Genomic DNA, 27,155 nt, shown 5'->3' with positions numbered 1-27,155 from the left:
CTGGAGGAAAACACATGTCACTCCAGTCTTCCAAAAAGGCAAGAAGGAAAACCCAAGAAGCCTCAGGAAACCCAGGAAGGAGGCAAGTCAGCCTCACCTCCATCCCTGGAAAGGTGATGGAACAGCTCAACAGAAGCTGTAGATCACCAGAGGAAAGGCAATTACGCAAGAGAAGGCTTCTTCTTCCTCTGGATCTTGGGGAACGATTCTGCCACCAATTAGGAAGCACATCATGAGACATGTTGTACAAATGTCCCTCTAGTGTTGATAGCACTGAACATGTGTAAGAATCACACACTGAAAACGTACCTTCCTGTATGCTGTTCTGGAGATGGTTGACAATAGCTGCCAGGATAGTAGACAGACTCATCACTTGTGCACACTGTGCCAGGCCTAAGGTAAATAGCTCATTCCAGCAGGCACGCACGAGGCTTGTATTACAGTCCTGCCTACAAACAACAGAACATCAGATAACTGTATGTAGTTTTCGTATCAGGTTAGTGCTACCCCATGTGTAATTATGTTAATAATAACAATTAATAATAAGGATTAATGTATTGCAAACCACTTTACTGAAAGGCATATATTAGCATATCACAAGTATTTAAAAATGCAAAAAGCAGAGATCGCCTAACTACAGAAAACCTTTTCAGGTTATCTGTAAAATGGGGCTCACCAGTTCTTTACCAAGATATATTTCTACAAATTAAATGCTTGCTTTTGATTTGTCTTTAGCTGCTGTAATTGCAGTAACATCAGATATTGTAGTTATCTTCTCCTCTGCCATCTTCTATTTTAGTCTTCAAAAAGGAGAATATTGCACAGCCTTCACACATTTTAAACATTATAATAATTTAAAAAATCAAAATAGCTGAAAAGTGTTCAGATCAGTGTTTAAAATTCATTAGGAAGCAAATCACTCAATGGAATATGTACATTTACCCAAGAGCTTGAAATGCAGGTATGGACCTAGCCCAGTGCATAGAGAGGAAAAGTAGTCGTGATGCTGACTCACAGATGTAGTGTACATTAAGGTACTCCGGCATTGGACTGGGCATTGTCAGCTGCAAAAAATGACAGTACAGCACAATATATATAGTTCAGACATAAACCCATTTTGATTATCGAAAAGTAACAAATGAAAACATTCAAACTACTCTCATAGTCTGTCAGATAAGCAACTATGTGACAAGAAACTGTCATGGGAAAACTGTATAATTAACTCACTACTACTGGCAAGAAATGCAAAATGGGAATAGAAGACAAGAAGCTATGTGGGAGAGTGCTCAAATGTTTACTTTTAAAATGTTTTTATATTATTTAATAATAAATCTATACATCTCATTGCTCTGTGAAGTGTTGGCCCTTTTCACAGTGCTGTAAAACATCCTTTACAACTTTTTTAAAAGAAGCAAAATAAAATCTAAAATCTAAGTATCTCAAATGGGAAAGTCATGTAATAGGAATCTACAATCACAAAACACTGTTAATGGCAATAAGCAGATTATGACAGAAGTTTGCCTACATTAAGTATCATGTATTTCAGTAATGATCTTTGTATCTCTTGAAACAGCACAACTTTACTACAGCAAGATGAGCACCCTTATTGTTGCTCACACATTGTTTATTAAGGGGGCTGTAGGGATGCTAGGGATGGACTATTCATTAGGGACTGTAGTGATAGGACAAGGGGTAACAGGTAAAAACTTAAACAGGGGAAGTTTAGATTGGATATAAGGAAGAAATTCTTTACTGTTAGGGTGCTGAGGCACTGGAATGGGTTGCCCAGGGAGGTTGTGAATGCTCCATCCTCGGCGGCGTTCAAGACCAGGCTGGACGAAGCCTTGGGTGGCATGGTTTAGTGTGAGGTGTCCCTGCCCATGGCAGAGGGGTTGGAACTGGATGGTCTTAAGGTCCTTTCCAACCCTAACTATTCTATGATTCTATAATATGTGTGTTTGTATTCAATTGAAGCTGAAGCATCGCTAAAATGCAAGACCTTTTTCAGTGGTCTAATCAGAGCTAGATCTAAGAAGGCACTGTAACCTCTGTTTATATGAGGAGCCTTTTAGATTAAAGTTTTACACTACCTAGAATTACAAATGAATTAAGCAAGACATCAGGGATGATACAGAAAATGATTATCAACAGCACTGGAAAGTGAAATGAGTTTTAAAGCATCCTCTTGTCTATGAAAAGGTCTTATGAAATAACACCTATCCTCTTTAGATACAGCATGCAGATGTTACCTTAGATTATATTGCAAAATTAAACATACGAAATAAGAAAACAGTGACTTAATTTTGGGTTATGTCTTAAGTGATAGCTTGTTTAGTAAGACATTTAAAGCACGTACCTTAAACGTGACATGTGTATCTGTAAGTAGGGGTCCTTCCACTTCAATAATTGGTGTTGACTGATCTCTACTGATTACGTGAATATTCCCTCCTCCTGTAGGATCCATCCCATCTGCCAAATTATGAGCTGCTGTACCATCTGTGGTATTAAGTGCTTTAGCCAAAGTATCAAATGCCCTGAAGGAAAAAAAAAAGTAATAAACGATGAAAGAGTGCTTCCTTGCACCCCGAAATAACTGACAGCAGTGGTCAAAATAAGCACTATAAAGCATTCTCACTAAGAGGTAACCTATACAGGAACTGTTTACACTAAGACAAGGTCAGACTTTTCATTACAGTCTGGCCCCTCTGTGCTGCTTGGACATTAACAAAAGGAATAGATCTGCCCATATATAGCTGGTAAGAAATGTCCCCTGTAAGGGGGGCACTTTTTACCACTGTAAATCCTGCTCTGAATGTTTTATGCTAATATTCATACTAGTAAAGCAGTCTCTTGCACTTGCCGTTCACTATCCCCTCCTTCTCACCTTGGAATGTTTAACTGATTAAATGACGATTATAGACCAGATGCACTCAGAACACCCTGCAGTCACTGTCCTTGATGTCCAATTTCTTGGAAGAGTGAAGAATAAAAAGAAAAAATTCTATGCAACATGCCTGAATTTCCTTTCCCTTAAGATGAGGTGTGGCCAGACACTCCTGATCTCACAGTACAGACAGAGCCTTAGAAACCTTATGACAGTAACAGAAGAGAGACTAGTCCCTGGACAACTTTATACTCAAACTGTAGCTGGCCATTGCCAAAAGAAAGTACATTCCCTTCTTACGGTAACAAGAGCTTAGATTTAAAGAAGAATTTTGTGCTCCAGCTTCAGACCAGTGGACAGTATTATGGTATAGTGCTGTTTTGCCAATATTTTCATCAAGATGTTATGGGGAGGGGTTTTTGGATTTTTTTTTTCTCTGCTTTAAAGGAAGAGTTCCAAGTGGCTGTAACTCCAAGCTGCAGTGTCAGGGATTTGTGAATACCCGTTCACTTACTTGAAGAGTTTAAATAAAAGACTTGTGAGCTCCTCTTAAAAAAAAAATTCTACTTGAGAAACAATAGACAGTTTTGAGGCCAAATATTTTTCTTCTTTCACTATACTGCAGATCTATATTGTCCTTCAGACTCCCTCAAAAAAACACCCAACTGTAAAAATGTCAGTCTCTGCTGAAAATATTAAGATTCCATGTTCCTTTTTCCCATTTTACTCATCAATAAAGAAGACTTCAAACTCTTTCTAAACATTACAAAAAAAAAAAAAAAAAGAAGTTTATTCATCTTAGTTCCACATTTTCCCTACATTATCAGCAGGTATTATGGCAGCACAATCTCAAAATGAAACCTGCAGTAATACAGACTCCTAAAGAGGAGGGCTAAGGGCATTCTGCAGGAGAAGCTTCCATATCACAAGCCTGTCAAATAAAACAGTACTGAAGTGTTGCTATTCCCAGAGTCTCTCAAGGTCACAAACTAGCCATTTATTATTTTTCCAAGTACGAGATCTGCTTTAGCTCCAGAACATGACCTTGATAATGCAGGGGACAGTTTTCCAAAGGAGGACAACAGCCAAACCTGGGTTTCTGAGGAATTGTGTTTGTATTTCAAAGTAGGGGGCAATCTCTACTGTGGTTGGTGTCACAGTGCTCATTTACTTCAACGAATGTAAGTATACACCATACAAAATAGAAATTGCTAAATAAGATGCAAATATAAATGCATACCGTGTAATCTCACTTGCAGATTGCTCTTCTTGTTGAACTTCAGAAGTATCTCCATTATTTAGTGACTCACTGAGATTAGCAAGAGATGTTACAACATTTGCTAATGTTCCTAAAGCACCTTGGCTTGTTTCACCCTAAAAAGGAAGAACCATATTTGTACATCAAAGTTATAGGTAAGGTATCATACATAAATTTTGCCCATTTTTAATCTTTCTGCTCTTTTTCCTTTATGTACCTTTTCTTTCCCCCTGAACACCTAAAGGAAGAACCATCGCTCACAATGATCTTTAAACCCTTTCGTAATCATCAATCCTAGCCTCAGCTGACATACCATGTGGGGATCTATATGTGGCTGACCTTCTGCAGAAATATGCCCATGAAAAGAAAACCTGTTCCTGTTAATAAGCTGATTACCTCCTTTTGTACGCATCTTCACACTTATCCCAACTTTATCTTCTCAAGAACAAGAATTATTTGTCTCTATGTACATAGCTAAAATAATCCATAATCTGAACAAATTAATATATATGTTCGGAACTTAACTGAGAACTTAACTGAAAGAATAATACCTTGGAGTCAGCAGCGAGGAGGACTGTACCATCATCCCTGATCAAAGGCTGCTGAATATTCACAAGCATTCCCGGATCAAGAAGACCTGCTGACCTGTTCAAAAGCGTAAGACATCTGACAGTCAATAGCATTTTACATTAATAACAAGAATATGTAACAACCTATGTCAGAATAAAAGGGATTACCAGGTTTTTTTAATTTAACAATTTAATGAAACTCAAGAGTTTATTCATCCAGACTTAAGCCTTTCTGAAAGTTTCCAAAAAGAAGCTTAAAAGACAAAGACTAGAATATGTTTCCCTTTCCTCTGCAAAAGCCATGACAACTTCCCAAATAGATATCCTCTCATTTGCTCGTTAAGAAATAAGTTATGCTGACATAAAAAGTTACGTCAAGAAAATGTATTTTATATTCCAAGATATAGTCATAAACAGTCACGTAATCAAGGTCTGCATAAAACTTCTGCTGCCTTTACTTCTGTTACTTTTTGACCAAACATCCTTTCCCGCTGCACCATCTAACTTAGGGATGGAGAGGAAAGTCTTTGAAGTCAGCAAGGATAAGTTTATTTGTTACTCATATAATACTCCAAGTCTGCATAACCCAATACAAATGCAGACACGACAGGTTCAGGCTGTAAGGAGTTTATAGTGTGTGTGAGTTTATAGGGCTGTGACACTAACAACTAACATTGTGAACTACCGCAGGCAGCAAATCATCATGTGTTATGTGAATCTGAATCCTACACAAATAATAGAGTCACACTCAATGTCTCTAATATTGTTTATAGGACTGTAAGGGATCTGTAGCACAAGAAAATCTCAAAGAAGCAAATGTGCCTGTGAGCAGTACTTTTGAACAATCTGACTTGCAAACAAGAACACGGAAAAACAGTTCTCCAGGAAATTTGGAGCCCAATCTTCCTAACGAATGGTAGTGTCATTTGTTCAACAGAAGATATATATATAAACCAAACTATATATATATATATATTTATATATATATATATATTTTTATATATATATATTTATATATATATAAACTGAATACTCAGATCTGGTATCTTCAGGTGGCTATTATCCACTCATAAACTACAGTTTCTAAACCATGGTATTTAACATCGAATTCTTTTTCATTCTAGTCAGAGAAAGACAAATCTTGCTTCTATTTATTATGATATGTATTTCCACAACCACTGCCTATGGAGACAACCGAGAGCAGAGGAACTGTCTTGCAGTATCTACTATATAGTAAAATGAAGCTGCTGTTACTGAAATTGGTCTCCTGGGATCTGAATCTCAAGAGTCAGCCACCGCAGTCTGTTTTTTACATCTTTAGGAGAAGGAAGACAGTGTTTGCCATTTGCAGGACTGATTTCAGAGCGGTGATAACCTGAATGCATCACACAGTAAACCTACATGCTTTTTGCTTGAATATCACATATCTGCCATACCTGTGCTTTGACCTGGCTGGACAGCTCTAAACTGAAAACCACCCCTGTACTCAGACATAAAAACCTTCATGAGAAGCAGAACAGTCTAGCTTGGTGTTGGCAATGGGAATAGATATTTGTGAATTGGAGCAATTTTCTGTCCAATTCTTAGAGCAGGGCAGGGAGGAGTACAGGTGTGCCTGCAAAGTCATATGCACACAAACCTTAAACTAGGTCTGTGATGCCGAGGTACTCACCGTGTCCCATCTTTATCTGCCACAAACGTTGGAGTTGCTATTAGAGGGCTTCGAAGATCTTTCCTGATATAGATTTTCTCAGTGGAAGCTGCGCAGTTGGTTGGTTTTTCACGCTGCACATCAAAAGGCTTTCTTTCACTTTGAACCGCTACATAAAGACAGAAACATGCTGATTTGAAAGGAAATAATTCAACTGCAAAATACAACAAGAAAGTAAAACTCTCACAGTAGAATTTCAGCTTGCACAGTTATGATTGTGTATCAGCTCCGTGCCAAACTGGAAATTTAGTATGAAGACTGAAGAAACACAGGCTCCAATTTTACTATACCTATGATTATGTACATTTTTAACTAAGGAAGTCCCAAGTCAATCATTTGCTTTAAGTTTTGCTGAACTGGCATCAAAGCTTGCTATTTCATTGGCATTTAGTAAGACAGAACATTCCAAAAAGTGTTTTCAAATTGTTTATTTATTTTACAGGCAAACCTGTACCTAAATGTTAGGTAGATGCAGTCATACTCTGGATGACTTAAACAATGTAAACCCAGAATTAACCCCCCTAGAAAAAGTCAAGACAGGTAAGCTACATGAGTGATGCAAGTTAATTCCATGGGAGATGAGCCTCTCCACGATAGGAAGTTCACTCACACCCATTCATTCCAGGGAAAACTGTTCCAAAACCAACCCCTGCAGAATTTATTTCTACTTGACAACTGGAAAGAAATAAGCTCAGTCTCCACTATGCCAAGCAAGTGTAGCAAATCTTGTCATGAAAATAGTAACAAACCATAACTTTGTAATGTCAAAGGAAGTGAAAAATGCATCTTTATAATATTAAGGTATTGTTATTAAACAGATTACAGAAAGTTATCTGGAATCTAAGTCGCTGAACTTTACAAACTCCTCTATAGCTTGAATACCACCAGGGATGGAGCATTCACAACTTCCCTGGGCAACCCATTCCAGTGCCTCACCAGCATTACAGTGAAGAACTTCCTCCTCATATCTAACCTGAACTTCCCCTGTTTCAGTTTGAACCCGTTACCCCTTGTCCTGTCACTACAGTCCCTAAGGAAGAGTCCCTCCCCAGCACCATTATAGGCCCCCTTCAGATACTGGAAGGCTGCTATGAGGTCTCCACACCGCTTCTCTTCTCCAGGCTGAAGAGCCCCAACTTTCTCAGCCTGTCTTCATATGGGAGGTGCTCCAGCCCCCTCTTGTACAAATGTACCCCCTTATACTCAGCACAGTGTGTGGAAAGCACAGCCATCACTGTAGGTCTGGAGTTCCAGACTGCAAATACAACAATGATCTCCCTATTTACAGCTTAAAGTTCTGCCTCCCCTGAACTCAGTGGCTGGAACTTACCCTGCCTAGACTAGAGCAGAAAAAGAGAAGTATTTGTTGCTTCACCTTAAATTCTCCAAAAATTTATCACAAAACAACCAGATAAAAGGCTTCATGAAGTGTTGGACTGAAGAAGCAGACAGAGGTGCTATAAACTGGAAACAAAATACATTGAAAGAGGTGTTTGGATGCTAGCACTTGAATTGTACAAAGCACTGCATACAAACAGGAAAGCATATTCGTTTAAATATGGCACTCGTTTAAATATGCCTCGTAATACAATGCTCACAAACGACTCACATCAAGATTTTTCAAGAAAAATGACATCAACTATTTTCTATCACTGGTTAAAAAAGCAGCAAAGATAAACTAGAAGGAAAGCAGATTCTGAACACAGAACATTAGACTCACATTTATGTCCATCCATGTCAAAATATTTTGTATTATAAGCATACACTGTTTGCAACATGCATTCTAAGCGAGGCTTTAACTGGGCTTCTCGAAGACTGCAGTAGTATAAGACATGGTTCAAAACAAATTACTACTGCACCTCAGACATAAAATAGTAATAAAAGAAAGGTATAGTAGATGCTCTGGCTGCCGAAAGTTCTGTTTCCTTCAAGCAACATACACTGAAATGGAGAGAACACACTAAAAAGTAGTAATCCACATATTTATTATTTGGTAGGCACAGTGTCGCGTTGGGTACTTAACACTCACATTCCATTTTCATGCCCATCTCTAGACATTTCCTAAGCCTACAAAACTGGCAGCGATTCCGATGGTGTTTATTGATGATACAGTCCTGGTTGCTACGACAACTGTAGGTCAAATTCTTCCTCACACTCCTTTTAAAGAAACCTTTGCATCCCTCACAACTGACAGCACCATAGTGACGACCTAGGAAACACATATATTGTTATCAGGTGGAAATTACTTATATTTTAGCACAGAAATATTTACCTTAAGCAAGTAAAACATTGTAAAATTCACCCTTTATTTTATATTCTTACCATCATTTTGGACCATGAAAGCACTGTTAAAGTCTTACAGGATGTTTCTTGTTTATCTGTTTTCAGGGCTTTTTAGTGGGAAGTGGAGAGATGAGAGGAAGGCTAAGCCTATTTCTGAATGAGAGGCCTGTAAAGTAGTAGTTGTCATTCTGGACAAATACAGATGCAATTCTATCTGTTTTACAGATCATATAATACATTAAAAGAACCTACAGGCTAAGAGTCTAAGTAATTTTAGAATATCAGCAATTTTACAATAAAATTTCAAAAGCAATCTTGATTGAAAATTCCTACACATATAAATTCTGGCATTGTTTTAATTACATGAACACTTATAAAAATAGAAGTGAGACGGAGACAAAAAGGTGTCTTCTCCATAGCATGAAAGCAGAGTCTGCTTCCTTGGCTAATGTAGAAATTTTACCTCATAGGCTCCTTGTCAGATCCATGTAGATGGATCTGAAACACTGAGGACTCCCTTGATCTCTACTTGCCTTTTTCTCTGATAGTAAAACACCAAAATCTACCAGGAAGTCTTAAGTTTGTTTGGGAGCACTAAGAAGTGTTTTCCTGGAGCAGGCAGACTTTTCTAGGTGCCACGCTTATTGCATGGTTGTTCATAGCTATGGTTGTTCTACCTGACTAAATGCTTCAAGTAGTCTCAGTTACCAAGATCTATTAAATCATCACTGTCTTTCAGAACATGCCAATTTATCATAGTCCAGTTGAAATACAAACTAATATTCTTCCAAACAGAGTTTAAATATTCTGTGTGTACAGATACAAAGTATACTGTTAGCTTTTTCCATTTTAGATTCAATTGCTTTTGCCATCAGCATGGCTAGAATTAATTAAAATACATGAAACCTGCTTCCTTCATCCCAGTCATCCTTTCAACCAAGTTTCTTGAATGCTACTTCCTATACATCCTTACCTGATGCTTTATCGCCACAAACTACACAATATTCTACTACCTGGGGCCGCTGAACATCAGCTTTTCCCAGCAAACGTTCCACTGAAGCAGAGTCTGTCACTATCTAAAACAAAATTCCAAACAAAAAGAGGCAATTAGCCAATATTTTCTTCTGACACGAAAGTAAGGAGCTTTGCCTGCAGAACAGTATATCAACTGAGAAGAGGTGGCTGGATTTGAGAATGACATATGGAATGAAATAAAGTAGTATAAATCACAAGTTAATGAGAGTTTTTACTGTCAATAGTGAGATTGTTGGAACCGTCAGAGCAAAGCAAATTCCAAATAAACCTCCTAGCTTTGCTCAGTACAAGTTTCCTCACTTGTGCAGTCAACAATATTCTTCCATTCTTTTAATTACTCTCAAACAGCTGCTATATTTTAGCCAAAGATGGTTGTACTTCAGATATGGTTCCCATCTATCTCTTCTCTAGCTATCAAGGGTGCACGGTTCAGAGGGGATAGCCTAAAGCTGAGATCCATTATAAAAACAGTTTAGCTTCCAAAGGCCTTGGATTCCAAAGCATCTGTTCAGAAGATACCACAGAAAAATTAAAAAACCCCAAACGCCTAAAATCCACAAGCAATAAACCACCCCTCTGCAACATCAGGTAACCCATTTAACATAGTGAAAACCATTTTCAAAGACTGTTGATACAATTTTTCCTATAATTATGTCACAATGATACTTCTTGTAAAATATTCTCCATTGCAAGAGTAGCAACAGGGATAAGGTGCTTTTTATTTCTTTTTAAAAACTACTAGGAAGAAATCTCAAATTTCACTAGAGAGATATTATTGTTTATGGAATTTATTTTGCCAAGCTCCCATTGGTCTATTATGCTCAAAACCCAAAAATAACTATAACAGAGGACAGCTTCTGTTCCAAACAGCTTTTATCACAGTCTCTTGATACATTGATGCATTGTGAACATAATTAGTTTGCTCAGGTGAGTTGTATCTCTGCGTATCTGTGAGTCTTGAACAGACCATTTGAAATCCCAGGCACTCCTCACAAGCACCATCTTAAGTACTTGCTTATCTCTTTGGAATTTTAATGAGAACACCCCACAAGGGGTGATGAGTGCAATGGAAGGCATGAGGAATGTGAAGACAGGAAGATTTATGGAATAATGATCAGTATGGTCTAATCCATGTCAGTAGATCTTTACAGAACTATTGCAATTTGTCTTAAAGCAATTAGACTTAAATATCCTAAAAACCAGTAACTGAAAAACAAAAATCTGTGGTCTATCTCAATTACTACATTTACCTGAATTCTGCCTGGCACGATGTTGTCTGTGGTGGTAAAGATAAGCTGTTTGGCATTAGATGTCTCAGGTGTTGCCAATATCACCTTTCCTGCACCAGTTCCATCTGGACTGGCTAAAATAAACTGTTGCTTTGGAGACACAGCCGAGTCCACTGCTGTCACTATTTGGATTTTTTGACCTGTTTGCTGATCTGTCACAATCTGTAAAAAATATTGAAGAAATTTATGAGCCACAGTAAACCTTATGTCTTACAACCTTTCATTCTGTGTTAGAATGTTAGCTGTCCTTGTTATTTATTATTGTACTACTTCTACATTTATTACACTGGTGCAAAGTTATTGCAGCTACCTGCATAAGTACATAACAGTAAAATCAAACGAAATACATATGTATGTATGTATATACGTATGTATGCGTATCTATACACCTACTGCATAGAGGGAAAATACTACACAGAGTTGTGAAAAGCATGAGTCTGCTGTTGTTAATAATGAAGAGATATGGGGAGATCTTTTAATCACATGTAACTGTTTAAATGGAGTTAGATATAGTGGATCCCAGAGAGAATACACAAAATGCAATGTGAAGGACTGCAGCTGATGAATGGCAGGTATATATGCAGGGTACACTCTGCCTAGTGAGGCAGCAGCACAGACATTTCAGAGAATCATAGAATATCTTGAGTTGTAAGGAACCCAGTAAGGATCATTAAGTCCAACTCCCTGCTCCTCACATGGCTACCCAACAGTAAATCATGTGACTGAGAACATCGTCCAGACACTCCCTGAACTCCAACAGGCTTAGTGCGGTGACTACTTTGTAGGGAGGCTGTTCCAGGGACCCATCACCCTCCCTGTGAAGAACCTTTTCCTAATGTCTAACCCGAATTTCCCCTGACACAGCTTCATTCCATTCCCTTGTGTCACCAGAGGAGATCAGCACACCCCTACTCCTCTGCCCCCAATTGATGAAGTTGCAGAATTACAGAAAGTAAGACATGCTAATGTATAAATAGGAAGACGATGCTAATGGTTTTATGAAGCTAGAATGCCTTAACAAGGCATTAGAACTACCCTAAGCAGGAGCTAAATTACAGAGCTGATGATTTATCTAGATTACAGAAACTATTTGGGAAAGATTCACCCCATTTTGTGACTACAAACCCAAATAAACCTGCACAAAGGAAACAGTACTCAAAGCTGGAATGAGGCTAGCCTACTATTGAATTTTGGACTAGGCAGAACTTACACTCTTTAGAGTCTTATATTTACACAATAGAATAAGCCATTGTAGGACTCATATGCAGAAACGATTCAGTGCGTAAGTATACAGAGTCTACAAACATAAAGCTCCAAAGAAGCTTAAAGGTTAAAGTACAACCATTACCCCTTGGTCTCATTGTTTTAAAACTTAAATTGTTAAGCTCCCCAGAGATTTCTTCTCCCTGTCAACAGTTCTTCAGCCTTCATTATTTTCATATAGATTTTAACTAAAGGGACAATCCACAGTGAAATCTGATCTTGGACTATGAATGACACCACTATCATACTGCCTGTATTTGTTCTGAGGAAGCAGGAATACTCTTTTTTCATAGAATCATAGAATCACAGAATGGTTTGGGTTGGAAGGGACCTTAAGATCATCTAGTTCCAAACCCCCTGCCATGCACAGGGACATCTCACACTAGACCACATTACACAAGGCTCTGTCCAACCTGGCCTTGAACACTGCCTGGGATGGGGCATTTACCACTTCTTTGGACAACCTGTGCCAGCATCTCACCACTCTCACAGTAAAGAACTCCTTCCTTAAATCTAACCTGAACTTCCCCCATTTCAGTCTGAACCCATCACCCCTTGTCCTATCACTACAGTCCCTGATGAAGAGTCCCTCTCCAGCATCCTTATAGGCCCCCTTCAGACTCTGGAAGATGCTCGGAAGTCTTCCTTTCTCCAGGCTGAAGAGCCCCAACTTTCTCAGTCCATCTTCATATGGGAGATGCTTGAGTCCCCTTATCATCTTCATGACCTCCTCTGGACTTGCTCCAACAGCTCCATGTGCTTCTTATGCTGAGGACGCAAGAGATGCACACAGTGTTGCAAGTGAGGGTCTCATGAGAGCAGAGTAGAGGGGAAGGATCACCTCCTTCAACCTGCTGCTCACGCTGCTTTTGATGCAGCCCAGGATATGGTTGGTTTCTGGGCTGCAAGCACATACTGAAGCTGGGCCACGTTCAGTTTCTCACCTACAGGTTTCTCATTCATCCTAGTATTCTCCTTCCTCATGGAGCTGTATGCTCTTTTCAGAACTATCAGTGATGTAAGGAGGTAGATTATTTTGCAGAATTCAACGAAAGTTGCAGTGTGAATGCCTACCTTACAAATGCTGAATATTCATTACGTTTCAGTTATACATGTTGTGAGAACATTTATCTTGCAATGAAATAGTGCTATATACTGATATGGTTACTCTATCAGACAACTGTATCAAAATTAGAAACCTTCCATCATAACAGAATCTTAAGAATCAGCATGTGAAACAATAAGGCTGACTTATTCCACCTTTTGGTGATAAATTTAAGGAATAACATCTTAGATAAAACACATAGCTAAATGTTGTTGATAACTGAAGAACATCTCTCTGGGTGCTGTCTATAAAGAAAAATCATAAAGACTTCTTGCAATTTTACATGGATCAGATATAAGCACTGATGATGATAAATAATTAAGAGAAAAAATTTGACAAATAAGAATTGAATGATATTTAGTTTAGATATATTTAGATATCAGTATATTTAGGTTCATAAGAAAAACTAATGATGTATGTCATTATGCATGCTGCTATTTGAATCTTTGAAAATAACATTACAGAAAAAACCTTATCATGTCTACTAAGTATAATGACAATGTCTAAATCATTAAAAAATGGGCAGTACCCACCCACCCTGATCACGACACATCCCAAGAAAAATCCATGCTGTGATGTGGGCTGTATTGCCAGGAGTGATCCAAATGCCCTGAGTACAAGACCTTCTTCTCCAGCACCACTTCTTTCAGAAGTACATGGGACTATTGTACCGGCACAGAACAAGGTAAAGGAAGGCAAAAGCTAAGTATTACAATACTGCAACACTTTGGTAACATCAATGCTTAACAATTCTTACATCATTTGTCACTGCGTACATTTCGATACATTAAGGGTATCCTTCTATTATCTATCAGTAACAACGACCTACTGTGCAGCATTCCCAAAGGCTAACTTTACCCTAAATAAGCTCCTACATATGGCCGAGAGAGGGAGAGAGGAATGCCCTTGGAGATGATCTTAGGTGTTGCATTGACAACATCTAGCTATTCACTACGGCTAAAGATCAGAATATTTGTATACATAGGCTAAGTTTAACCTCTGGAAATATTCCTCACTGACCACATCATCAATACAACTAATACAGCCAACTAGTCATCACCAAATATATGCTGAGGGAGAAAAACAAACCTAGTTTGCATTAAAAATTATCTGCTCTCATAAAATTTAAAGAAGTCTTCCATAGACTTTAATATGCTTTTATATAAACCTAAGTGAGAGGAGGATTAAAAACCAGAAGATGTAATAGTTACTGAATCCATGGGGTTTTACCTGAATGCGTTGTGGTGAAGCTACAGAGGAGTCTGTGGAAATTATCTGGATACGCTGGGAAGGACTGGTCATCACTGGAGATTCAGATAGTGAAGTCTGAACAGTCTGCACCTGTAAATAATGCACAGAATTGTAATTTGCTGTTACAGTACTGAACGCTTTTAAAAATACAAGATCAGATGGCCCTATAGCATGGAATCTAAATTTATCAGAAAGGTTACAGTCATTAAACGAACTTGGATTTGTTTTTAATGAATTATCAGTATATTGGGAGTTTTTTGGCAATAGAATGGATCTGATGGATGATCAAAGCCACAAAAACAACAACCACCAGTCCCCACTCCCTGAAAATAAATCACTGGATAATTGCTTTGTGATCCTTCAGCTCACTGAAATGCAGAAATACTTTTATCAACTTTTGATTACATATTTGCCTAATTTTTTGCTTCTGTAAAATCAAAATGCACCATATATACAATAAGGTATAAGGCTAAATATTTCACCTTTTAATGATTTTGCAGTATTTTATGAAAAACTTTTTAAATTTTCAAGTAGGCCACTTTTAGAAAACCTTTCTCTACGCCCCTAAATAAAGAATGTTCTCAACCCCAGGAACATATATAAGAGATACACCGAACCTGCTGGAAAAGTGCACAGAACTCCTATCTGACCAAACTGGCTTTTAGTTTTAATGTCTCTGACCTCATTGCATCTATGAAATCTTCTAAAAGTGTGGTGTCTGTACAGCTCACTTGGAGAAAACAGTGACTTCATTTTGAAAAGAAAGCTCCCCATGACCCATCAGTGTGCACTCACAGACCAGAAAGCAACCATGCCCTGGGCTGCATCCCCAGCAGCTTGACCAGCTAAAGGCTAGATTTAGATTATATGTAAGGAAGAAGTTCCTGGTATGAGGGTGGTGGGACACTGGCACAGGGTGCCCAGAGAAGCTGTGGCGGCCTCATCCCTGGCAGCGTTCAAGGCCAGGTTGGACACAGGGGCTCAGAGCAAGCTGCTCTAGTGGGAGGTGTCCCTGCCTGTGGCAGCGGTTGGAACTGCATGAGCTGTAAGGTCCCTTGCAACCGTTTCCATGATTCTATGATCTGCAATGACATGTGGCCAAAACTAGGAATATCACAAGCTGTTTTTATTAAATCCTCCTTTAAGCCATCTTGGAATGATTTATAAAACCTCTTTAGCTGGACAACAGGGTAGTGTCAATTTAGTCACTGCATGGAAAAATCTTGATTATGCAAGCTTTCCTGTTCAACATACAGAAAAGTGAGTTTGAGATGTTTAAATATTCAAGTACATACATTTATTAAACTGAAAACAATATTTTAATCTTCTCTTGGTTGAGAAGATATGGTGCACAAATGGAGAATGATTTGTCTAATATCAATGATTTAGTGTCCATGTACACGTTATTTTTATACTCTTATTAACATGCATACATACTCGTCATGGTGTAGGACTCTGAAATGCAAGATTTTACTTTCTTTGTAGGCTTGACTACTTAATACTCAGGAATAAGAACAACTTTCAATTTCAGCTGGCTACTAAAAATCTCAGGTTTATTTTCCAGACTGAATACACATGCCATTGGTTGACAGAGAACGACCACCATGCTAAAATAAACCAAATCAAATGCAAAAAGGGAACATCTTTTTTGAAATACACAATTTACAAGAGTAAGGGTAAAAAAAAAAAAAATCTTCTGTCATTCTGTTCAACAGCTGAATTTCTACCTACCATACACATACAAAAAGATCAGAATGGATAAATATGCAATGCTTTACTATGGTCCTACCCAGTCAACTGCACCAAATCTGACGTCTTAGGTAAAAACGTACGTATTAAAAAAAGGGTAATTAAAGAAAAAAAGGAGGAATAGTAGTTCAAGAATATGCAATGCTCTAAAAAATCTTTATGAGACATTTACAAGGTTAACTTCAGACAGCTCAAATACTATGGGAAAAATTAAGCCATCATTAATTAGACTCCCAGATAAATTGAATGAAAAGTAATCTGAAAGCAAATGGCTTGTAAGTACTTGTATCAGGAAGATAATACAGTTTAGCATTCTATTAGGTCCACTTTCAGGATAAAATGTAACAATGACTATTCTGGTCTGTTGTTCAGAAGAAACATGATACCACAAAACCCATATTATGCTTAAAGCAGCTGCTCTGGGAGCTGTACATGCAAAGACCTTGTCCCCCAATGTCAGTGATGGGATGTTTCTGTAATTCTAAAATATATTTTTAAGAATTAAATACAGTTCCATTTCTTTAAGACTGGAAAAAGTCTTCAGTAAGACTTCAAGAGATGAAGAAAGAAACAAAGTAGGCCATATACCATAGAAAACTTCAGTGCACCACATTTGCCAGAGGCTTAATCAACAATCTTTTAAAAGTAACCACTAACACTGTGAATTAGACAATAGTCAGAAAACAATATATATGATGTAAGATAGCTCAAACCCCGCTAATTTCCCTACACAAAACACATTTTAAGAAATAGGAAAAATAATCTGCTTTAATACACATAGTACTGTTTTCTTCCTGGAGCTCCCTAGCTGTACACTGTACAGACTCTAGTACTTACAGTGTCAGATTCTTCCTGCAGTCTTATTTACATTTTTCCTCAGCAAACCTCTGAAGGCACAACAATCCGAGACAAATGTCGAGGTCACTTTTAGTCAGATCACAGATATTTTCATCCAGTCTCCACTACTGAGTATTCCAATCACAGAAAGCAGCCAGTAATGTTTTAAAATGCCCTCTCCGTGACCCTGTTCCTCTGAAGGTCAAGTGCACTATCATTCCCTGTAACCAAGGAAGCAGAATTGACGTGTTCCTGCTGTTTTGCCAGCTGCTGAAGGAGTTTGTCTAATAGTAAGATTAATTTCATCTGGGGAAGACAGTCCTGGGTTACCGAACTTTCCCTTCCTCCTATTCTCTGTTCTTAAGCCCCTCAATCTGCTTATTCTCTGTGAACTGCAAGAGAGCAAAATGGAATCTGAGAGAAGAGTTGGCCTGTATCTTGAATTAATTTCAAATCAGCAAAATTAAAAGGAAAATCCACCACATTCCCTGTAGGGCATCTCCAGCCTTACTTATTTTTCCATTAAGGCTAAAGTACTTTTTGTGCTTTTCAAAAGTTACTCAGGATAAGGAGGAACTGCTAAAATTCCTTCTGAATCCCCTAGCTCCTCTCTGTTCTCTGATCACACAAACAGCAAGCAAAGGCAATTGCAGACACTAAAAATGTAACTCCCTCACCCAACATGTTCAGAAATGCAATAAGCACCACCACTACAAAGCAGAAGCATGTAACAGCAATGAAACCATTTGAAACCAATTTCACAAGGTCCTAACAATACACTAAGTACAAACGTACATGCAATACTAGAGCACACTCAGTAACTTCTGTGATACATCCACAGTTTCATAGAAAACAAACCTGATGGACCTTGCTTGAGGAAGAAAAACAACATACGGCCTACCTGCATGGCAGTGATTTGGTGCTTGGCATCATAGTTTTCAATAAAACCATGCACTACAGACATAGCAATTATCTTGAAAAAATCATGCAGATATAACTAAAACTGCCAATATTTGCCTTAACTTTTTTTGTAACTTGTCTCTCATCATTCATAATGTAAAATTCAGTGCATTGTTCTTTTTCTCCTGGCATTTAATTTTCCTCAACGAAAAATACGATACTCTGAAAAAGCCTCATTTTTTAAGTCCAGTGCCAAGATCCACGTTACATTTTCTCTGAAAAAATGAGCACAAACATAGAATTTTAGCATACCTCAAAAAACTTAGAAACGTATTTGACTGTATTAATAATTGTATCTGACTGAAGACACAAATAGCAGGCAGACAGCCATTCATAAAGAAATGGTTCAATGTTATCATAATCATAGCATTAATTAATTCTCAATGAGATAATGCTGCTTATAACTGCTTTTCCATGAACAAAGTTTTCATTCTGCTATGCAGTGGATTTAATTTAAGAAGAAGGTGAATACTATAAAAAGATGAACCACTGGCCAGGAAGAAATCACAGAGCTTCATACATTCTTGAGATGGAGTGATCTCTCCAGTGGCAAGATAAACCCATCACGCTATGTTACAATGGCGCATTTCCTGCACACGGAATTACAAATGTCACATAGTTTATGTGCCTCAGATGTGATTACAGCGCTCAAGTTCTACCAAAAAAGTCTAAGGTTTGCCAGTATTTCCACTGGGGTTTATTTCCAAGTTTGCTTGGCAGTGTTTTCAAAAACTGTGGCTTGCCAAATTGATACCTGGCCCAGCAAACTATAGTGAAAATGCACTTGTTGGTTGTCAGTGACACTTTAGAGCTTTCTGAACTGACTCCTTAGACGTTACTTCCAGGTTCCTCAGGAAGCCATTTTCCACAGTATATCAAAATAATTTTTTGGTATCTTTCATAGGTATCAAATGTTTTTTTTTTTTAGGGAAAAATGCTGTAAGGAGTCTCAAATCCATCTCTGGAAGCACAATGACACACATTTCCTTCATAAACAAGGCTGCTTCTTGAAATAAAAATATTTTTTAATATCCAGAAGTAAGGTTAGTTCAGTAGGTCAGTAAAAACCGAAAACTAATGTCTAAAAAGTGGCCTTGACTACAGGTCTCTTAGCCTATTTGCCCTTAATTCTTTATGAAATCCCTTAATTGTGTAATCATGTGATAAATGAGAGTAAATTTGAAGGATATTAAACCAAGTAATTTTAAATAGACAAAAAATCTATTTTATTTTTTGACTGAAGTTTGCAAACTGAAGGAAATAAACAGGTTATTTTCTATCGCCATGATCACATGCAGTTTCAGCGTTTATAAGTTGATGCAGACATTTTAGTTGTTAAGCATCCACACTTCAGTGAATATACATCAAAAAAAGACACTACTTAATACCAACTAGATTTTGTGCTCTTTTCCTCGTGTTTGTAGGCAGAAAATATAAAGCCTGATTTAAATGAATCACCCTACTGTAAATTCAATCTAAGTGAACTTCAAACACTGCTCTGGATTTAGATGACAACTCAAGAGATGAGCAGAAACCATTAATTTTCCAAAATGGTCAAGCTAATCACCAAATGACCAGAAATTTTATTGCATTAGTTTTTAAACAATCCATAGCAAAGCCAAGTTTTTTGATAATGCATGTTGAATTTCCTACTTGCATTCCTAATACAGAGGCCACCAGAATAAAGGTAAACAGACCACATATGGGATGTGCTGGTTTCTTGTTTGTCCCAAAGTGTAAAGCAATAATGTTCTATAAAGATTTTCTGTTCCATTTATGCTTAATTGTAAACAGCAATTTTGACCTGCCCAATATGATTTTCATTTCAAAAACTCAGATACCAACTGTTGTGATATCATCTGTCACTCACCTCAGCCACCCGCTGAGTCTCCACTACCTGCTGAGCCAGCACCTCCACATTGGTTGCCATGGTGAAACAAGATCATTAGAGAACCTGTTTGAAAAGATGCCAGCAACTTCCATCAGGCACAAAATTAGGTTTATTATTATTATTATTAAAGAAAGCTCTGATATGACTTTTTGATCATTTACAATACTGTTTGACATATAAGAAAATATGCCATGGATGCGTGCATGTGCACACATATATACACACATATATGTACAGTACATGCATACTGGAATGATACTGTTCAAAAAGTTGAGAAGCTGAGGCACATCATTATCCTTTTACTTTATAAAGGCTCTAATATACTATTTTTACTAATTCAGCTGCAGAGAAGAGACATTAGTTTCATAAATTAGAAAGGATTCATTTGAGTGTCAACTACTCATGCAGTTTGTGGAATTCAGATCTCTAAGGTGCTTTCCTCAACACAAGGGAAGAGAAACCTTAAACTGCTTCTACACTACATGCAGAACAAGGAAATAGCAATCTAAGACCGCTGTTTTGAGCAAATTTTTATTGAGTCATTCTATAAAACTGCCATCTTCTTGCACAATGAGGGAAATAAACTTTCACATTTAAAACATGTTTTCTATTATCTAAACTATTTTTATTCTCTCAGGAGAAAATACTGCAGAATCATTTCATCCTATTTTGAGTGCCTGCACCTTCAACTTCACACTCTTCAGGGTTATAAAAAATGCCACAAAGTGAATAGAAAAAAGGAAGAAACAAAAAAACCCCATCACATTTCCAATATAGTTTTAATTATCATTATTAGGGCTGTGTTTCTCCAAGGGTAAACATAATTTACATTACAAATTCATGCATCCAGTTTTTAACTGTGACTTGGTCATTACAGAGCCAGAGTTCAGATTCTGACCCAGGGGTAAGAAATGAAAAGGCAGCCTGAACGATGGCCCATTCGATGCTTTATTGAAAACCTTCTGGTGGTACTTGCAAAGCAATCATTTAGCATAAAATTAAGAAAAATTATGAACAGCAGCAAAATATGTAACGGAAAAATGCATCCCTGTCTCTAGCACACCCCTTCCCCCCCCAGTTCAAATGCAACTTCTACAACATTAATGTTGTTGAAATGTCAAAATTAATTCCATTAAAAAGATTAAATCATATTGTGGTAAACAAAAAAAGAATATTATTTTGTATATGTCAAAGGAAAACTATTCTTAACAATGCATAATCAAAATTGAGATTTGCCTACAGAAATCATATTTATGCTGTTTTTTCATGCAGCTCCTCATTTTTCTTCAAGCATTTTCAATTTGTGACGTGAAGCATTTCCACCAAACTCATTTAATATTGCAGCTTCTGGATGGTTTCTCAGTGGTTCAGCAATTCCTTTCAGTGTTTTCTCTTATTTTAAATTCATTTTTTATGTTCAGCAAGAAAGATAACCATATGCTTGCAACATGTGGCCTTCCCAGTGTTTTAAGATGCAGGAACCTCTGAAGATGAGATATTTTGTTCACAAGAATACCCTTCTAAGACACAATGAAGTTTTTGTTGTGGTAAGGCTCTGACAGATTTGCTGTCGGTGTTGTTATCCACCAAGGATTTTTGTACTTTTGACCTTCCCAAAACAGCAATAAGCTGAGGCTATTGGATCAAACCCAACTGGAAGCCCAGAGGCTGTACACAGCCACACGGAGTAAGCTTGTTAGTGATGCTCATGCCTAGAACATGACACAATGCAAAATCGGCTTCCTAGCAAACCTCTGAGCAGCAGAGGTCACAAAAGGAAAACAAAGTAAAACAAAACAACCCACAAAACCCAAAGCAAGCCAACAAAACTAGTGGAGCCTAAAATTGCAAGAAGGCAGCTGGACAGTATTTCCAGTGCAAGAGTGGCAGCCATCTCAGCACGTTTAGACATGCTGCTGTCCCATGCGGCAAACACCCATTAATTTCTGCCCAAGCTGCAGTGACCCTCAGCATAAAGTTATACCCTCCGTTTGAGACATTCTGCGGGTATGACCCTGGCAGGATGACACGGCGAAAGGCCAAACTCAGGCTCACTGTCTTGAGGGAACAACGTGTTCACACCGCCTGCCTGGCTGCATCAGCTGCGGTCTGGAAAACCGGGCTGGAAGGGCGGGTCTCGCAGACTGGGCACCCCTGCTCACTGTCGCTGTGGCAGGAGCCCAGGAGGCCTCCGTGAGGCAACGGACACGGTGCAGAGACCGAGGAGAGAGCCCCAGCGCCCCGCGCCGCCGCTCCTCACGGCCGCGTCCTTCCCGCCGCGCCAGCACCTGCCCCCATTGGCTGTGGTCGCCGACGCGCCAGACCCTTGCGCGCCGTGAAACCACACCCCTCCCGCTCCAGCCAATGACCTCACTGAAGACGCCGCACTCCCCCACACGCCGCCGATTGGCCGAGGCAACCGCCAGTAAGAGCCGCGGCCCCGCCTCTCGAGCAAGACGAAAAACACCCGAGGGACGCGACTAAGCACAAGATGGCGGCGCTGGCTGGCCGCCAAGGCTCAGGCGGGGCTGCTGTGGCCGCCATTAGGCCCCCTCCCCCTCCCCGCCGGTACATCCTCATGTCAGGCTATAAGAGGCCCGGGCATGGCAGCAGGGGAGCGGCCGGTAAGATGGCGACGGTCTCAGCCCCGTATGCAAAGTACCCACCGCCCCCTCCCCTCCGCCCTCCCGGTGGCAAAGGTAAAAGGGTCGGGTTCAAGCCGCCGCCTCCGCCCGCTCAGACTCCATCTTCTCTCTCTGTGTCCGCGTCCCGAGCTCGTCATCGCCGCGACCCCCCGGACAGCAGGCTGCTCTCACCGAGACCGGACCGGCTCTAAGCTCAGGCGGCCCGCACTCCAGCCCGCCAGCTCCACAACGGGACTCCCGCACCGGATCGGCCCAGCACCTCACAATGGTCCTCCCTCTCCCGCCAGGAGCTGCAGGCCAGCGAACGGCACAGCTGGCTATCACTTACCAGCGAAATACTGGAGTCTTCGCATCCCCCCTCCCCTTAAACCGAGCGCCACCCATCCCCTTTGCCGCTCGCGGGGGTGCCCCGAGCAGGGTCCCGGTGCTCACCCCCCCGCACCCCGTCCCTCCTCCTGGCCCCAACGGGACAGACCCCGCCGGGCCGCCTCAATTTTAAAAACCGGTTGGTTTTTTTTTACCTCAGGAACTGGCGCCAAACGTGCCCTGGCGGTGACCCTGACCCGGGCCCCGGCGGGCCGGTGTTGGGCAGCGGTGCCCGGCGGTGGCCCTACCCCCGCAGGGGCGGCGGCGGTGGTGAAGGGGCTATCGGGGTGCGGGGGGGCCGGGGCTGTGCTGCGGGGCTGCTGTGCGGGGGGTATGTTTTGGTTTGTGTGCCGTGCCCTGTGAAAGGTCAGAGTTCGTGACCCCGCCCGCCGCTGCCGCCGCCTGAGAGCGTCCCCGCTTCCTCGTCCCCGCGCTAGGCCGGCCGCGGCCCCTTCATCCCCCTCGCGGGGCGGGGCTGGGGACGGCGGCGGGGAGGGGCTACCTGGGCCTCTCCGAGCCTCGCCGCGAACGCTCCGCCGGGCAGCGCGGGCCCGCTCCGCCGGGCTGGCAGCGGCGCTGGAGTGCGGGGCGAGAGAGGAGACTTTGGGCCCTTGAGGCAGGTGCTGGGTGGCGGCGGCTTCCCGGCGGAAGAGGACGCAGGGCGGGCACCTGAGCCTGGACGATCCTGGTCCGCGCCCCACTATGGAACGTGAGCGGACGGCGCTTCCCTGCTCAGAGCAGTCCTCCGCAGCCCGGCCCGCGGCTGGAGGTGACAAGCGGAGGCGGTGACTGAGTGCGGGATGGGTGCTGGTGCCCACGTGTGTGTTGGCTCTCCCGAGAGTTGCTCAGCCGGAGGTGCTCCTGCAGTTGATGCTGGCGCAAGGGCCGGCTCCAGGCTGTCCTGGGGTTTTCTTGCCTTCCCTAAGGTCGGTGTCGTTGATGGGGGCTCTCCCAGGGGAGCTGGTTTGTAGGGGGAACGTGGTGTGCTTCCGAGTGGGTGTCTGTAGGCATGAGCAGATGTGGCTCAGGTGGTTCAGGACCTTACCTGCCACCTCCCGGTGCTTATCTCTTCCTGGGGCTGTAGGATGTTGACCCGTGACCACGGTTCGCTGTTGTAGCTGTGTGTAGCTATTTCTTAACCTTGACCTTATCAGAATAAGCTTGGTCCTTCTACTAAGTTTCTGTTAAGTCTAGTTATTTTGGCAGAAGCTAACTTAAGGAGTGGTAAGATGAACAAAAGCTTGAAGATCTGAAGTGATAGTAACTCCTGAAAGGAAATACATGCAGGAGAAAGCAGCTGAATGTAGCAATAGCTGAAACAGGAGCTGCTGTTCGAGTAGTTTCAGAGTCAGCAGCCTAATTTGTTTGGGGTTTTTGGTTGGTTGTTAGAACGGGTTCTTTGGGGCAAGGAGATGAGAAATGAAGAATCATGCATATGAATTGCAGTCTTGCTGTTACAGAACTGGAGTTAACATTCAAGTACGTGTGTTTGCAATACATGAATAAAGGATAATGCTTAAAAAAATGTCTTGAGTGTTCACTACTGCCATGTTAAATATATGAAAAATCTTAAAATCCTCAAAACATGGACATGCACATCCCTTCAAAAGCAGATTTTTAATTAATTTTTTTTTTTACTTCATAAAACATAGTATTGAAGTGTTTCTGTAACACAGGTAAGTTCAGGGGTTTTCAGAATTCTCAAAACAGCCTTACTGTAGAAGTAGGTTAGATGTTAGCATAAGAATGTGTTTTCTTGTTATAAATCAAGGACAATGACTTGTGGAGCAGGTTGTATGAGTACAGCATACTTTTTAAATAGAGAATTTGGAAAAAAACCCACCTTTTTAAAGTGAAATAGGAGAACGAACTGTTAGTCTGGCTTTAAACTGTGTGATGTGCATCTCTTGGATCATAGTTGTAAGTGAATTTAAACTGAATCTTTAGATTTGTTCTTTATTTGCTATCATAAAATGCTTTTATCAGAATTGTAACTTTTTTTTTTTTTTAATCTTTTAATTACTTTTTTCACACCAGTTGTTTGTTCATAGTTAGGTAGAAAAGTATTTGAATCTTGTGGTCAGAGAATTCTCTAACAAGATGTAGTATTGACAATGGTTAACTTAAGTTGTGCAGTGTTCAGTGAATGGTTGTCACTTGCTGAATAAACCAGAGGAGAGTCCAACTGTGAATAAAGATGCTTTTGATTTTGAGTGTTATCTTTATGAGCAGGAATATCAGAATATATAGAATGGGGAGGAAGTAGTCTAGGATGCCTTCAGTTAAATTTCTTCTTTATATAGAGATCTCATTTTGAGCGTTTCAGGGAAATAATGTGTTATTTTTTTCCTTGATAATTATATTTAATTTTGTTTTGCTGACTAGCAGGTTCTCTTCCCTACACCCCTTAAAAGGGAGGGCCAGCATTTCTGTAGCTTTTGACTGCTAACCTGTTTGTTTCTACTTTTCTGATCTCTGCCTGTCAGTATTTGGAGTAGATTGAAATTTTGAGCTTTTCAGTTGATGCATGGAGAGAGCCAGGACTTTTCAGTGACTTGCTGCATGTTTGCGTTTTGCCAGTTGTTCACTTTTCTGCAGTTGTTGTTCTGTAGTTGCTTACTAGATAAGTAATTTTCCCTTAATAGGTCTTCTCAATCCTTTTCACTACTCCATGTTCAGAAGTGTGCAAGAGTATGCTTGGAGGTGTGTGTGTGTGTGTGTGTTCCTTTTTTTAACTGGCTTGGGCAAAGGTGTGCTAGCTGTCAGGACAAAGCTTTGCCAGTGATCTTGAGGCATCAGAGAATTTACCAGTTGCCTTAGCTCTGATAAATTAGAGGGATGAACTCTACAGTGCAGCTTATTTATTCATTTGCTCACCTCCATCTATTCTGTCTTACAGTTGTGTTGTAACCTCTTTTCACATAGGTTGTTTTTCTTCTGCCTTTATATATTGAAAGCTGATGTGATTCTGCACTCAGGCACTGCAGCAATAGCCTTGTGTACCCTCTGCCCTTCTGCTGTATGACAGTCCATCAGGTGTCCTGACTGGGAAGGTTGCTTCTCTTGCCTATGTAACTGCTGCTGTTGTTTCTTGGCCTTTTCAAGTGTTCTGCCTCAGTGTTGTGTTTAAGAATGTACCTCTGACTTGTCACTACCTTTTTTTTTTTTTTTTTTTTTAGTATGAACAGAATTCCTGTTAAAGTAACTTTGGTATTTGTCTGAGAAAAGGCTGGAAATACAAGCATGCACATCTGAAGGCCCTACAAGTGCTGCCAAGAATTCTTACATAACCCTGCACTATTAAAGATCTGCACTATCCTTTCAGTATGTATTAATAATCTTTGGTAACTGAAGGGAAAATGGAAACATTTGTGTTTATAAACTGGTGTTAGTTTCTGAAGGATTTTCTTGATATTACAGTATATATTGGCAACCAGATGTACGTGTACTTGTGAAAGGATTGCTGTGGCATAGTGGAGTAGAACAGAAAAGACCAGCAATCACTGGGATGCTAAGCCTATAAAGCAGGTGTGTGCTGATGATAATTTCCAGGCATGTTATATCGTCACCCCACTGCATGTGTACCTAAGTGTACAGCCTGTTTCATCAGGGTTTCCTCTCCTAGAGGCTTGTGCATTGTGAGAATTTTGCTGTGGGCGGACGTTAACACTGAAGATTGCTCACTTTAGAGCCTAACTGATCTAACAGTCTAGAGAAAAGGTGGGTTTATCTGTTTAGGTCAGCATGCTTTTGAGCATACACGTTTTATTTCTTTGTTAAAGCCCAAGGTCTGAGGTACTTTGGGAAGTAGGGTATTCCACTTAGACCAGTGGTCTAGACTGTTAAAGCAAAATTCTGTGGCTTGAATGTTGTAGTAATTCTGTTTTGTTTTGAATATTGTGGATGAATAAATTGGCTACTGACTGCTGGAAGACAAACAGAAATGCTTTAAGGGTGTATTTTTCCTCTGAGTGGTACTGGAAATGAAAATACAGTGATGAGAATTGTGTATCTTCTTAGGCAAAATCTGCAGATACCCTACTGATGTTTTGCACATTT

General features: G+C 40.2%; 1 protein-coding gene across 6 annotated transcripts in view; it reads right to left on the bottom strand.

The window, feature by feature from the left end:
* NR2C2 (nuclear receptor subfamily 2 group C member 2) overlaps positions 1-23,379 on the bottom strand; it is a 35,988-nt gene extending 12,609 nt beyond the window's left edge. For 5 of the 6 annotated variants that reach the window (XR_013957690.1, XR_013957691.1, XR_013957692.1 and 2 more), the window contains exons 1-12: positions 23,252-23,379; positions 20,065-20,148; positions 14,628-14,738; positions 10,991-11,191; positions 9,679-9,781; positions 8,452-8,631; positions 6,384-6,531; positions 4,694-4,787; positions 4,125-4,258; positions 2,357-2,534; positions 943-1,064; positions 310-449 (exon numbers count right to left, since the gene is read on the bottom strand). Coding sequence is in view for 3 of the 6 variants with exons in the window: in XM_080625869.1 (XP_080481995.1) it covers positions 310-449; positions 943-1,064; positions 2,357-2,534; positions 4,125-4,258; positions 4,694-4,787; positions 6,384-6,531; positions 8,452-8,631; positions 9,679-9,781; positions 10,991-11,191; positions 14,628-14,738; positions 20,065-20,124 (1,471 nt within the window). In the remaining 3 variants the exon portion in view is untranslated. The remainder of the gene's footprint in view (positions 1-309; positions 450-942; positions 1,065-2,356; positions 2,535-4,124; positions 4,259-4,693; positions 4,788-6,383; positions 6,532-8,451; positions 8,632-9,678; positions 9,782-10,990; positions 11,192-14,627; positions 14,739-20,064; positions 20,149-23,251) is intronic. The other variant, XM_080625870.1, reaches the window with a different exon arrangement.
* Between the last annotated feature and the right edge of the window lie 3,776 nt (positions 23,380-27,155).

Source organism: Psittacula echo, assembly GCF_963264785.1.
Source record: "Psittacula echo genome assembly, chromosome: 9".
NCBI classification, from domain to species: Eukaryota; Metazoa; Chordata; class Aves; order Psittaciformes; family Psittacidae; genus Psittacula; species Psittacula echo.
Note: the sequence above shows the minus strand (reverse complement) of the source record. Positions and strands in the feature narration are given on the sequence as shown.